Source organism: Microtus pennsylvanicus, chromosome 10 (genome assembly GCF_037038515.1).
Source record: "Microtus pennsylvanicus isolate mMicPen1 chromosome 10, mMicPen1.hap1, whole genome shotgun sequence".
NCBI classification, from domain to species: domain Eukaryota; kingdom Metazoa; phylum Chordata; class Mammalia; order Rodentia; family Cricetidae; genus Microtus; species Microtus pennsylvanicus.
In genome coordinates, this window is record NC_134588.1 from 80,489,229 (window position 1) to 80,502,728 (window position 13,500).

At 49.3% G+C, this 13,500-nt stretch overlaps 1 protein-coding gene across 7 annotated transcripts in view; it reads right to left on the minus strand.

The window, feature by feature from the left end:
* Arhgap22 (Rho GTPase activating protein 22) overlaps nucleotides 1–13,500 on the minus strand; it is a 156,830-nt gene that overhangs the window by 63,242 nt on the left and 80,088 nt on the right. For all 7 annotated transcript variants that reach the window (XR_012912090.1, XM_075988743.1, XM_075988742.1 and 4 more), the window contains one exon: nucleotides 9,565–9,652. Coding sequence is in view for 6 of the 7 variants with exons in the window: in XM_075988743.1 (XP_075844858.1) it covers nucleotides 9,565–9,652 (88 nt within the window). In the remaining variant the exon portion in view is untranslated. The remainder of the gene's footprint in view (nucleotides 1–9,564; nucleotides 9,653–13,500) is intronic.

Genomic DNA, 13,500 nt, shown 5'->3' on the forward strand with positions numbered 1-13,500 from the left:
ATCTGTTTTGCCAGACCCTTGACAGTGTATGTCTTGTTTTGGGATACAGGTAATGTTTATTGCTTATCAAAAAAAAACATAAAAATATTGTGCTGGTGTGTCTCATTACTTCCAGAAGAAAACTCTGTGTAAATCAGCCCTCAGATGGTTCTTCCTCCCCAGCTCTCCCAGCAGATTAGTCCTTATTCTGCCTGCAAGGGAAATTCTCCCAATAGTTAAAAATAAAACCCCCACTTAAAAATAAAAAAGCAAGCCCGCCACCTATGGCCACAAAAGACCCTCTACACAGGAATCTGAGGACGCTGGCTGTTGACTGGTCTTGCATTTGCATATCCAAGAGGGCCACTTAAGAGGCCCTTCACAGGACAAAGATCAGCTTCTCTGGGCTTAAGGGAAGAAAGGTACTCTCCACATTCCTGCAGTGCAGACCCTCACAGAAGGCTGTTTCTTGGGTACATCTGGGGGGCTGCCCTCTGCTTCTCCCACGACTCTTCCTGCTACAGTTACTGTGGAGAATGACTTTGCACCAGACACGGGAACTCTCAGACCAGAGACCCTCCTGGTGCTCCTGACAGTTCACAGGTACTGAGATCGGGGGGTCGGGGATAGGAACTGGGGGGCTGTCGGTGACATGGTAGGGGGGATAATCCACTGGCTGACTGCAGGTCTGCCTCCCCGATCCCCCAAGCTCTAGTATGACCACGGAACTTTGTGAGAGGCCCGATTTCCCAGCACGACAGAGTGCTCCATCCTTCCACTACAGGGGTAACGAGGGAACTGTCGATTGAATGTGTTGTCCAACGGCTCATCTGCTGGATCTGGCCTTCTTCCCTGAAGTCTCTGATACCATTCTGGGATCCCACCCTCACAATGCCAGTATTTAATAAAAGCTTGCTTTAAATTTGGCTCAAAAATTGTGGAACTGGTCTTTTTCTCATGATTCTCAAGTTTAACAGATGAGGCTGAAGACCACTTTCAAGGGTACTCTCTCCTCTAGAAGAAGGTTCTAGCAGCAGGTCTTCCATGCACTTCAGTGTAATTTGGTGGGAGCTGAGACCCTTGGGGAATTATCCCTGAAGCTCACGCTGAGCAATGCTCTCAGTGGGAGAACCAGAGCTGAGGTTACTGGTTCAAGTTCTCCCAATTAGTGAACTGCTAATGACTGGAGAGGGAACTCTGACGGGAATCAGGCCTGTCTAACGCCAGAGCCCAGGCCCTCAGCACATCCTGTCCTGCTTCCGGCCTTCTCTTTATGAGGGTTTTTTGAGAGTCTAGCCTCTGCCAGAAGGCACCCTGGGCTCCTCCTCCTCAGGTCTGAGCTCCCCAGCAAGGCTTCTTTAGATTTATAGTTGCCAGCACCTTAGTGTGGCTGGTCCAAGGAAACAATCAAAATATTATTTAAATTAATTTGCTTACATTTCTATAAAAACAGCTGACGTTCAATTCAGTCATTAAAAATCTCCAAGTATGTTTGGAGTGACTTAGACATGTGTGTGCTAGTCGAATCACATATCTATCTATGACATCCAAATCTGGAGCAAGTACTTCTGATGAAAATTATTGTTTAAATCGACGAGAGAGTGTTTAGCCCTAAATGAGACATCTATATCACTCTCTCCGAGGCTCAGGGGACAACAGGGAAGAGGGGAGAGAAAGACCATAATAGCAGAGGCTGGGAAGAACACCAACTGGGTACACCGTGAGTCATTCATGGACTCACCGCTGCTACGGTCTCCTGCACAGACTGGACCTGACACACACCATCATTGGGGTCCCAGGCCCTCCCCAAGGCATTGGTAGTTAATGCCTGCTGGAGGAGGGGTGGTCATTTTCTTCACTGGTGTAGCCACTGTCTCATGTCGCCCATGTCTCAGTGGACAGCTCCCCGCCCCCACCCCCAGTTAAACTCAGTGGGTTACACACAGAAAACAGATACGAAAGCAGAAGGGGATTCATAGGCAAGAAGAAGGGTTTCAGAGGGAGAAGAGGGGCTTGTTGAGAGAGAGGAAAGGGGAATAATGAAAACTACTAAAATTAACTATAACAGCATAGGAAATTTTTGAAGAACAAAAATATATAAAAAGGAAAGAAAAACAGAAATGTTAGTGTCGAAATTGAGAAGTGCCCAAAAGGAAAACCACTCACTAAATTTAGAAAGAAAATTAAAATATTTCAGTGGGGTCTAGAGGGATGACAGACGACCAGCTGGCATGCCCTCGGCTCTGGGTTCAACCCCCAGGCTCTGAGACCCTCCCCAGCATTTCACCAAAGTTGAAGTAGCAATGCTTAGGACCTCACGGGCTGGATAAAAATGTTATTCAAGTTCTTTCACCTGATATCATCAGTTTCTTCTTTTGGTGATGGTGGCTACTAGCAAGCAAGTCAGTGACAACCACAACTAGCTGCTGAGTGTTTGTCTAGATAAGTGCTTTTCAGCCTGTGGGTTGCAACCCTCTGGGGTTGAACAACCCATCCACAGGGATCACCCAAGACCATCGGAGAACACAGATATTGAACATTATGATTGATTGATTGATTTTATTATTATTTTTTCCAAGACAGGGTTTCTCTGTGTAACAGTCCTGGCTGTCCTGGAACTCGCTCTGGAGACCAGGCAAACTCACAGAGATCCGCCCGCCTCTGTCTCCTGAGTGCTGGGATTAAAGGTGTGAGCCACCACCACCTGGTCTACATTACAATTTATAAAGTAGCAAAATTACAGTTATGAAGTAGCAACGAAAATAATTTTACGGTTGGGAGGTCACTACAACACGAGGAATTGTAATATTAAAGGGTCGCAGCATTAGGAAAGCTGGGAACCACCGCCCTAGAACACAAATTGAGCCAAAGGAGTCAGCTGCAGGCTCCGCCTCTTCAGGCACTGCCACTTCCGGCACGTTTCCCCAGTGGACACCAGTGGGAGTCTCCTCCATCAGGTCCCGTGGGTAGCTGAGATGCTTGCGCCTCAGACAGCAAGGAGGAGGCCAGACAGAGAGGCAGCAAACTGTAAGCAGTCACTCTAGAATTTGCTGATTCTTCACACTCGCTGGTGGGAGTTTCTAATTTCAGTTTTAGACATGCCCCAGCTTCTGGTGCTCTGCAGCCAAACTCCGTGGGACTGCACAGAGTCAAGCTGCGATGCAGGCTGGCTGGTACCAGGTGCGGAGATAGGAGCATATCAGCACCACCCCCACCCCCCAACCTGCTGCAGCCATCCAGGCTGTTCCTGGCATGTCAGACACACTGTATCTCTCCTACAGAGTAATCCCCGTGCTGGCTCCCTTTCAAGGTCAGGTCTTAGAGATAGCGTATTCCAGCCCTCCTGTCTGTTCCAACCTGCAGACTGCATCAGGACAGGCAGCTGTAAACTCCAGCCTGGAAGGCAACTCCGCAGCATTCAAACTCCCCTAAATAGGGCAGCCATCTCCATGACCCCAATACAGCTCCTGACCCCCCGAACAGCCCTGCTGCCTGGTCCTTCCTTACAGCCCACGGTGCCTGGTTGATTCTGTGTGGTCCGGTTGCTTTCTTGTCAATTCTCCCTTTGCAGGCCTTACCTAGAGCTAGCTTCCGGGACCTGCCCCAGGATCCCTAGGAAGCATGCTGAGCAATGGAGACTTAGCTTAGTCCCTTGGCTGAAACCCCAGGGTTCTGGTCTACATCTTTTCAACCCACAGGAAGCGGCAGGTGAACAGGGGTTAGCGAGCAGCTACAGGGCTTTACTGACTATTTTATTCATGAGCATCACATGGAGATTGGTCTGCCCAGTGGCTGTCAACCCTTTTTTGTGGGTTTAGAGGGAGGCCTAAACTGGGCTTAGGGCCAGACACGGGGGATGCCAAGAAGTTCTCATAGGATCAAGTATGCAGGGATGGGCAGCACAGGGTTTTCCAGGATATTGTTGATGTGAGAGATACAGAGCCCTCAAGTGCAGCCTCTGTAAGGGGGACCTGACTCTTTCAGGTCTCAGAGAGCAGATCAGAGGCCGGGCTCTGGCCCAGAGCTAGCTCAAGGTGTAGTTCCCTTCTGCTCTCTGGGTCTGGGGTTCTAGCAAATTAGGCTTGCTGGCATGCAGGTTCCTGAACACACCTGTGTAGTGTTTAGCACTGCAGTGCTGGGCCTCCATATAAAGAATGGACACAATAAATACTTACCTCTCTGGCATCCAGATCCTGCTCTACTACCCCAGAAACCCAACAACGAGCATTTATTAATCAGGAAGAAGTCCTGCTAATTCTGCTTCTGGGCTCTACCCTCCCAGGTCAGTACTGGGAGAGGTGAAGGCCCCCCTTTTCTGCCCAGAAAAGGACTAGGGTTTTTGGACCCTGGTGGCCATCTGCTGGTCTCACCTGCTGTCACTCCCCTTACCTGCTTGGCTGCAGTGCATCTGTCTGGGTCAGGACCTTGGGGCCTGCCCTGCTGACTTCCTGTCAGCTAACTTCCTTTGTGGCATTGCTTGGTCTTTTGGGATACGTCATCTTCCTGGGCACTGCCAAGATAGGGTAACTACTGTCTGCTTCTCCACTACAGATTCCACTGGGAGAAGGGTACAACTGGGGTATCAGTGCCCTCTGAGGCAAGGGGCCCGAGGAAGCGTTCTGCTTCTAGTGTGGTAAAGGAAAAGGTCAGGGTGACCACGGAACAAGCCAGCATCACTAGACAGCCACCTACCGCTTCCTCTGTTAATAATCATTACAACATGGACCACAGCTGTAATTACCCCATTACCAGTTAGTCCTTCCTCGGTCCTCTCTCGAAGATTCTAGGTCTCTCGGTCATCACACTAGGGCTATCTACCCACCTCTGCTCAGGGCCAGCTCAGCAGCCAGAAGTTCCCCTGCTGAGGTTTGAGAGTCACCACAGGGGACCGGTTTCTAATCTGGCAGTGAGCTTGACCCCTGTGGGTTTCAATACTTGTTTCACATTCCATTATCCACTCACTGAGCACTTTGGAATAAAGAAGTAGATGGGTGTAGGGGCGGGAACGTCCTTATCATATTCTGTATTTTAAAACACCATTATTCATGTCTGCGTACGGGCACGTGCGCACATTCCACGGCGTTCAAGCAGAAGTCAAAGGACAGCTTTCAGAAGTTGGTCCTCTTTTCCCCGTCGTGCAGAAGTTTATCTTGGATCCAACACTGGTCCTGTTATCACACTCTGTGTGCTGCTGTGGGAGTGAGGATGTGACCCCATGACTCTTAGATAGGTACCTCTTTAGCAGCATGGCAGACCTACCAGCTCTCGTAAAACCAGCCTTGTCATGGTGCCCGGCACAGATGAACTACACTTCACAGAATCCCTTGCACTGATGTGAGGTCATGTGACTTCCTTCTGGCCAGCCAGCTGGGAAAAATAATACAGCCATTTCTAGGGTAGAACCAGTGCCTCTCCGAGGAGTGGTGCCTAGTTTGGAGACAACTTTGATGCTGGGACAAAACCATCAGGCAGGAGGATGCGTGGGGACCAACTGCCTGCCAGTCAGAAGCATTCATTGTTGAACACCCCACATCACCTATACACCCCCACAACACACAAAAGCTACGCAATGGGCAATCCAAAGACGACACAAAGTGCTGGAAACCTTGCTTTTCAGTCGAATTCGGTAACCGGTCACCTGCATGTTCTGTATACTGAGCGGGGAGAGTTGGAGCCATGAACCACAGTCGGACAAGAAAAGTCCTGCTGACACTCATGCCCCCAGTACTGTCCTCCTAAGCTTTGCTCAGTGGCTGCATCCGTGGTTCTCAGGCGCTTTGTCACCAGAGGTGAAGCCCAGAGGAAGGGGCTCCTTGGAGAAGTCAGCAGCACAGTGATTTTAGCATTGGCAGGTTCCTCCACTAGATGGCGCTAGAAGCATTGTTTTTTTTTCCCCCCTCATTTAATTTTGTTACACACTTGTCACTTTCTATAGGGTCGAAGGCCACAACAGGACCTATGAATTAAACTTAAGCAGATGATGCAATGTATAATCTTGCTAAGAATGATCACATTTCCCAGGGCTCTTAATTTTTCCTTCTTAGAGGGTGAGGGTCCCCCATGGAGAATGAGGAACGGTTTCAGGGTCCTGTTTTGTCAGCGTTCTGTGACAGAACGTTGTCAACCAGTCCTTCCTTTCTCCTCCTGTCCTGCCATTGGATCCAGAGGCACTGAACCAGGCTATTAGGCGTCTTTTTGTTCTTTTCAGTTTTCTGTGCCCGAGACCCGTCATGCAGGCACCCTCAGAATGGTCGGCAAGCCCTGCCTGTACAGACCACTGTTGTGGAAAATTATTTTAAGGTGTGTGACTTTTGTTTACGCTGCATTTGCTTAACTCTGTGAAGCTGTGATTCTTTGCCTGTCTGAAACACCTGATGGTCTAATAAAAAGCTGAACGGCCAAGAGCAGGGGGAAGGATAGGCGGGGCTGGCAGGCAGGGAGTATAAACAGAAGGAGACATCTGGGAGGAAAAAGAGGAGGAGGACAGCAGGGGCCAGCCACTCAGCTACACAGCAAGCCATGGAGACAGGAGTAAAGTCGGGTATACAGAAACAGAGAAAGATAAAAGCCCAGAGGCAAAAAGTAGATGGGATAATTTAGAATAAGACAAGCTGGCCAGAAACAAGCCAAGCTAAAGCCGGGCATTCATAACTAAGAATAAGCCTCCATGTGTGAGTTATTTGGGAGCTGGCTGGTGCCCCCCAAAATCAAAGAGAATAAAACATTACATAATGGATAACCCCTGTCCTACCCAGTCTTTTGTTCATCCACTTCAATGCTGGGGGACACCAACGTGGATCCTAGCAGCCACACTTCCTGTCTCTAACTTCCTGCTCAGGTAACTGGCCTCCACCTAGTAAGTACACTATTTACCTTGTCTTCAGCTCAGGATGGCAATTCCCTCTGATTCTTTCAGGGCAGAGGTTGTGCCCTGGCCTCTCCAGGGGACCTGGAAGCCAGCTCAAGATCAGGGACATACCAGGGGCTACTGAGCCTTGAGTGAAAAGGCTCATTGAGCTCCTGGTTGCTGTTGTGGTTTAAGGTGGGGTTACTCATTCCCCCTTCTTTTACTCTTTTCTTTCTTGTCCATGCTGCCCTCAAAACTGTAATTCTCCTGCCTCAGCTTTGTGGTAGCTGAGATTACAGTACTTACTGTCATTCTGGGCCCCATCCTTCTTACTATCATAATTATTCCTTTTCTATCCACAGTAAGGCCCAGTCCTCTGTTGGGAACTTGGTCAAATAGAGCTTAGCTTAGGGCAGGCTGACCTAGGAGGTCCAGGTTCCCCTTGGGCCAGCTGTGTGACCTCAGGGAGGTTCACCTAGCATCTCTGGGCTGCCACATTTTCATGGGTGATAAAGGGAGTAGAGTATTTCCAGCTGTTGTCAGAACGTCCTGAGACCCTTGGGATCAGGTTGGTAGATTTTCAGAACCCCTGGAAAGAGGTTGGAGGAGGTGAGCTACCCCAGGGCCCCTCCCAGCACTAGTGCTGAATTCTCTCTGCACACGGTTGTGCAGCCCTCGGAGCCGGAGCGGTCCCTTACCCACCTCTTCTGCCTCTCCCGAGTGGCCTTAGCACCTCCCTGCTTCTACCTGGGGTCTCCGGAGGGGCTGTGTGACAGAGGCAGTGGAGCAGCTATGGGCAGTTCTGGGAGTCGTGTGAGTCTGTGCTCAGCCAGTCAGCTTCTGTGCTGGGATTTTTATTAGCTAAAATGTGTGTGTGTGTGTGTGTGTGTGTGTGTGTGTGTGTGTGTGTGTGTGTGTGAACTCAGGCATGAACATGCCATGACATGCATGCATATGCGTGGAGGTCAGAGCACACCTCTTCAGAGTCAATTCTCTCCTGTAACCTTGTGAGATCTCAAGGTGGCCCTCAGGTCACCAGGCCTGCCCACAAGCCCTTCTATCCACTGAGGCATCTTGACAACTCATTTTTCGTCTTTATAAATCTCCCAATCTGTGGGTACAGCAACCGAGAACAGAGTCAGGTACCCCTTCAGTGCTACTACTATGTGCCATGGCGCACGCTGCTGTTCTCTCCCATCTCCCCTAAACAAGCCCACTGTCACAGAGGGGCTTTTTGAGTATTGTGAAAGGCAGAACAATGGCTCACATAAATGTCCACTCCCAAGTTGGGCGGTGGTGGTACATCCCTTTAATCCCAGCACTCAGGAAGCAGAAACAGAGAAACAGGTGGATCCTGAGTTCAAGGCCAGCCTGGTCTACAGAGTGGGTTCCAGGAAAGCCATAGTTGTTACAAAAAGAAACCCTGTCTCAAAAAACCAAAAATTGAAAAAAAATCATGTGCCACAACTCCAGCTGAGAAGTATATATTTATATTTTCACTTTACCTATTTTCCCAGAATCCCCAGTATAGTGGCCTGCAGATTTCTCACCTTGGGCTCAGCTTACCCTTGGTAGAAAGCAAGAGCCAGGTCATTTCCTCATGGTGTCTGGGGGTGTCTACTACACCTCTCTGACTGTAAATTTACCACCTCACAATCCCCCCCCCATGGAGTTTCCCAAACACTCAGGACTTCCCAGGAGTCTTGTTCACATCCTCACCCCTGCAAACACTCTTGCGATCAAGAGTGTCTCTTTCTTCAAGTATCTGCAACTGTTCTCAAAGCCCTCTGTCCACAAACATTTCAGTCCGTACATAAGACAAGCCCGAAATGCCAGAATTAAGCCCAAAGGGCGTCTCTTTCAATGGCTGGCTGGTGGAAGTTGGTGGGAATGCCTCCAGCCATCCATTACCCGGCAACGTCTCTTCGAGGCTCAACCTGCCCCAGTGAGACAGAGTTGGTGTCCGTACATCAGTGCGTTGTCTAGCACCTCCTGGTCCTTCCCTGTGTCCTTCCTCATGCTTTGGGGGACAACCTCTAGAAAACACTGCCCAGATCCTGTCTCAGGTTCTGATTCTGGTGGAGGTCAAGGGAAATGGGCCCTATTGTGACAGCGGGTCACCTGACAGACTGTATGTAGCTCAGTAAGGACCACACTGAACAACCTGGAACTGCAAAAACCTGTTCTGTCACTGCTAACAGGACAATGGGTCTGTGGGGAACTGTGTCCCTCCTACGGTCCTATAATTCGGCTTTGAGATGCATAATAAGCCTATGGTGGTCTTCTGAATTGGTTAACAATGGACTGTGATCAGATTTCCACGTATGTTTGCATCTTCACCCTAAGGCAGTTCTCAACCTGTGGGTTGTGACCCCTTCGGGAGTCACATATCAGATAGTCTGCATATCAGATATTTACATTACAATTCATAAAAGTAGCAAGATTACAGTTATGAAGGAGTAACAAAAATAATTCTATGGCTGGGCGTCACCACGGCACGAGGAACTGTATCAAAGGCTCATTTTCTCTTATCCAAGAACTAATTATCCAAACAACAGGTTGACTTTTCTTATTTCTTCCCCTAGATTTTCTAGCTTTTGGCCCAAGTTTCTGCCTTAGCTTTGGTACTTTTTCTTGCAGTCTTCCTGCAAGAATTAGGATTGTGGGGGCAGGAGCACAGTCATTACCCCATGGGGCCACCAGGACCCCTTCAGCACACAACAGCCCCCTGGGCCTACCTGGAGTGATCTCAAACAGGTGTCTGCCCGGATCCTCAGGGTCTGGAAGAAGTTCGGTCACTTGTGTCCCTTGTAGAGAAATAAATCCCTGAAATGGAGACAAACACAAACAGGAAAGCTGAGAAGGCTGGGAAAGGGCTCTTCAGAGGGGAGCGGTGCTAGGACGGGGTTCAGTCCTCCACCTGGCAAGGCAGGTTGGGGTACCAGGAAGAAATGTGTGCTCCTTTTCTGGGGCAGGGGACCAGGCACCAAGGACACCCTCACCCACAATCTGAGCACACAGTTGGAGGGTGGGAGGCGCTTCCCAGTGCAAGACAAGGCAAAGCAACGCTGAGGCCAAGAGGACAACCGGACTCTTCTTCATCCCTCACCTCCCCCTTCCAAAGGCTCACGGTGGTCTGCTGAACCAATAGGAGTGAATGTGTGTGTGGAGAGAGAGAGAGAGAGAGAGAGAGAGAGAGAGAGAGAGAGAGAGAGAGAGAGAGGGAGGAAGGCTCGAGCTCCAGAGCTCTGGAGATGACATTGGCAATAGATAGCATCACACAGCTGTGTGAATACAATCTGCCAGGGCCAGGCAGGATGTGATTTCATTCATTCCTCTTGGTTTTATTTATGCTTTCAATTTATTATTGTTGTTATTATTTTAGTTTTTTTTGAGACAGGTTTTTCTGTGTATCCCTGACTGTCCTGGAAGCCACTCTGTAGACCAGGTTGGCCTCAAACTCAAGAGATCAACCTGCCTTTGACTCTGGAATGCTGGGATTAAAGGCATGTGTTACCATGTCCAGTTCAATTAATTATTAAGAGATTTCTATTGCAGTGCTGGGGATCGAACCCAGGACCTCTCATATTCTAGGCACATGCTCTCTCATTGAGCTGCATTTTCAGCCTGAGGTTTTACTTCTACAGAATAGGAGTCAACAACACATGTACAAAGTCACCAGCCTAGACAGTGCCATCCCTCTGTCATAGGCGAGCACAGTTGTCCCTTGGAATCCACAGTGTATTGGCTCCAGGACCTCTTGGATGCTCTTTCTGAAGCTCGGTCTATATGTCTGTATAAAGGGACATTGACCCTCACTCCTCAGGAGAGTTCCACAAATCAGATTCCTGCTTGATAAGTTCTTCCCAAAGAGACGAAGTGTTGCCTCCCTCACCCATAGGCTAGCCAGAGCCCTCTTTACTCTCTGGAAGAGTTCCTTCAAGTCATGCGTGCAGCTTTGCTTAGCTTAGACTACACACACTTCTATCCTCTCTATGGAAAACCATTCTCAACTCCATTCCTGCAGTCAGCTCTCCACGTTCAAATCCTAGCTCAGCTGTAGATAAGCTGTGTCATTTCTCTGTACCTCACTTTCTTTATCTGGGCATCGGGATTCACACTATCTCCTTGTAGGGCTGTTCTGACCATGCATGAATTAATACTGGACATGTGCTTAGTGTGGGTCCTGGCACACAGTAAGAACAGCTGTGTGTGTGATTTGTTACCATGTAACCCTAGCAGACGTGGAACTCACTGTTTAGACTAGGTTAACCTTGAATTCATAGAGGCCCATCTGCCTCTGTCTCTTGAGTGCCACAGTTCAAGGTGTGCACCACACCGCTGGGCTAAGAACTGTGTGTAACTAAATAAATCTCTTTATTATGGTTCCACATCATCCAGGAGTCTGCATTTGACTAGTTGAAAAGGTCAGGGTCTGCTTCCCCACTTCCCAGCCCCGCTCCTCTGCCTGCCAGCAGACATTCTCCTCCTGGGCCAGTAACACTGTAGTCCTCACAACGTCCCCACCTTAGTTCTGTTGCGCAGATAAGGAAGCCGGGGGTGGGGTGGGGGGACAGAAAGTGAAGCATTAGCCTGCAGCTGACTCGGGCCTTTTCTGGCAGACCCTAACCACAGCAGGATAACGGGAGCCTTATGTCTGCTGGCATCTGTGCCTCGGGGATGTATGGAAATGCCTCTTGTCATATAAGCAACCTCCAGGCAGGATGGAATCTGCACCCACAGATGCTTGCTCCAGGGAAATTATAGCAATAAGCCAGGGACCCAGCTGGTAATTGCTGTAACTGAATTACTGGTTGTGTTCTTGCTAGGGAACCTGGAACTACAGGGAATAAATTAGGACAGCAGCCCCAGGACGTGGGAACGCGCTCATTGGAGGGCGTGCACGAGACTCATCACTGAGTCCCAGCACTTGGTGCTTCCGTAACTGACGGAAGCTTTGCTGCATGTTTTCTCTCTGCCTCAACGACTGTCGTCCACACAATAGGGGTAACAACATCTATCTTCACTGACATGACTTTCTACGAGGCGAAAGGGAAAAGGCAGAAATAGCTGCTGTTGTGGGAACTGGTGCTCTGTTCCTGGCTCTTAAACCCACATGATTGAATTTGATCTAGAAGTCCTGCGGGGCAGGTTCCGCTATTGCCGTCTCCTTGCATCAGAGGATAGAGGTGGGGGAGGCAAAGTGCAGGCTCCTGATGTCTCTGCGGCTAGCGAGGGTCAGCGGGGATATGAGGTTCCACCTGCCCACCCTGCTCTCCACTTTTGTGACAGTAGCTTCCCACCAGCTCAGCTTGCTTCTAAGAAGTCACTGTGGGAATCCCCGTGTTACCCCATCACTGCAAGCAACCTTGATACTAACCTGGGGATTCGCCGTACACTGAACCCCCAACCTTCTCAAAAGTCGGAAGCAAAGCTTTGATCTGAGGGTATTGGGATTAGGTGGGACAGGGTGTGGTCCCAAGAAGCCTGCTCTCCTGATTGGGTAATGTGATGGGTGTTAACTCATGATAGGGTAGTGTGATGTGTGTTAGCTCCTGATAGGGTAGTGTGGTGTGTGTTAGCTCCTGATTGGGTAGTGTGATGTGTGTTAGCTTCTGATTGGGTAGTGTGATGTGTGTTAGCTCCTGATTGGGTAGTGTGATGTGTGTTAGCTCCTGATTGGGTAGTGTGATGTGTGTTAGCTCCTGATTGGGTAGTGTGATGTGTGTTAGCTCCTGATTGGGTAGTGTGATGTGTGTTAGCTCCTGATTGCATAGTGTGATGTGTGTTAGCTCCTGATAGGGTAGTGTGATGTGTGTTAGCTCCCGATAGGGTAGTGTGATGTGTGTTAGCTTCTGATTGGGTAGTGTGATGTGTGTTAGCTCCTGATTGGGTAGTGTGATGTGTGTTAGCTCCTGATTGGGTAGTGTGATGTGTGTAACACTGTAGTGAAAGTACTTGTTAGGAGTCCACCAAACTTCCATACAAACCTGAGCTTGCCACACAAGCGACCCCAGAGCTTGTTGGAACACAGAGGTCTGGGCTTCTGGGGTTCTCCAGTAAGAAAAACAAAGCTGTCAGTTTACATGTTTGGCATCCTCTGTTGAACACAGGTCTCTTTCCTTCACGGCCAGTTTCATGCTGTCACTGAGTGTGGAGTCGGGAAGAGAGTCTCTATAGTGTTTGCCACAAGGCCATCACCTCGGAGGACAGGACACAGTCAGTGAAGCCAGGTGAGAAACGATACAGATGGGAGCTGAATTCTTCCCTTTGCTTTTACTACAGCCGATTTAACTGTGGGCCTGGGGTGAATGAATTGATCATGGGGTCTGTCTGTTCAGGGGAGCACAGGACTCCACCCTGGACTTTCGAATTCCACAGTTCTGGAGAAAGCAGTCGAATGTGTATTTCTACCTAATTTTCTGATGTTGGTGGCCACAGGCATATGATTTGAGACCTGCTGGCCTACAGCAGTCAAAAGTTGGTGCTTTCCCTCCAAGTTCAGTCCTCACCTAAATTTGTTCCCTGTAGAACGGTAGCATTGACTCCATGGAGCCATCATGATACAGCGATCGCTTGTGATCTGCTCCAGCGATGGGGGCTGTGTTTGTAATCCTGAGCGCTGAACATGCAGGTCGCGTGGCCAATGAGTAGCTGCTTCTAACTCTCAGACA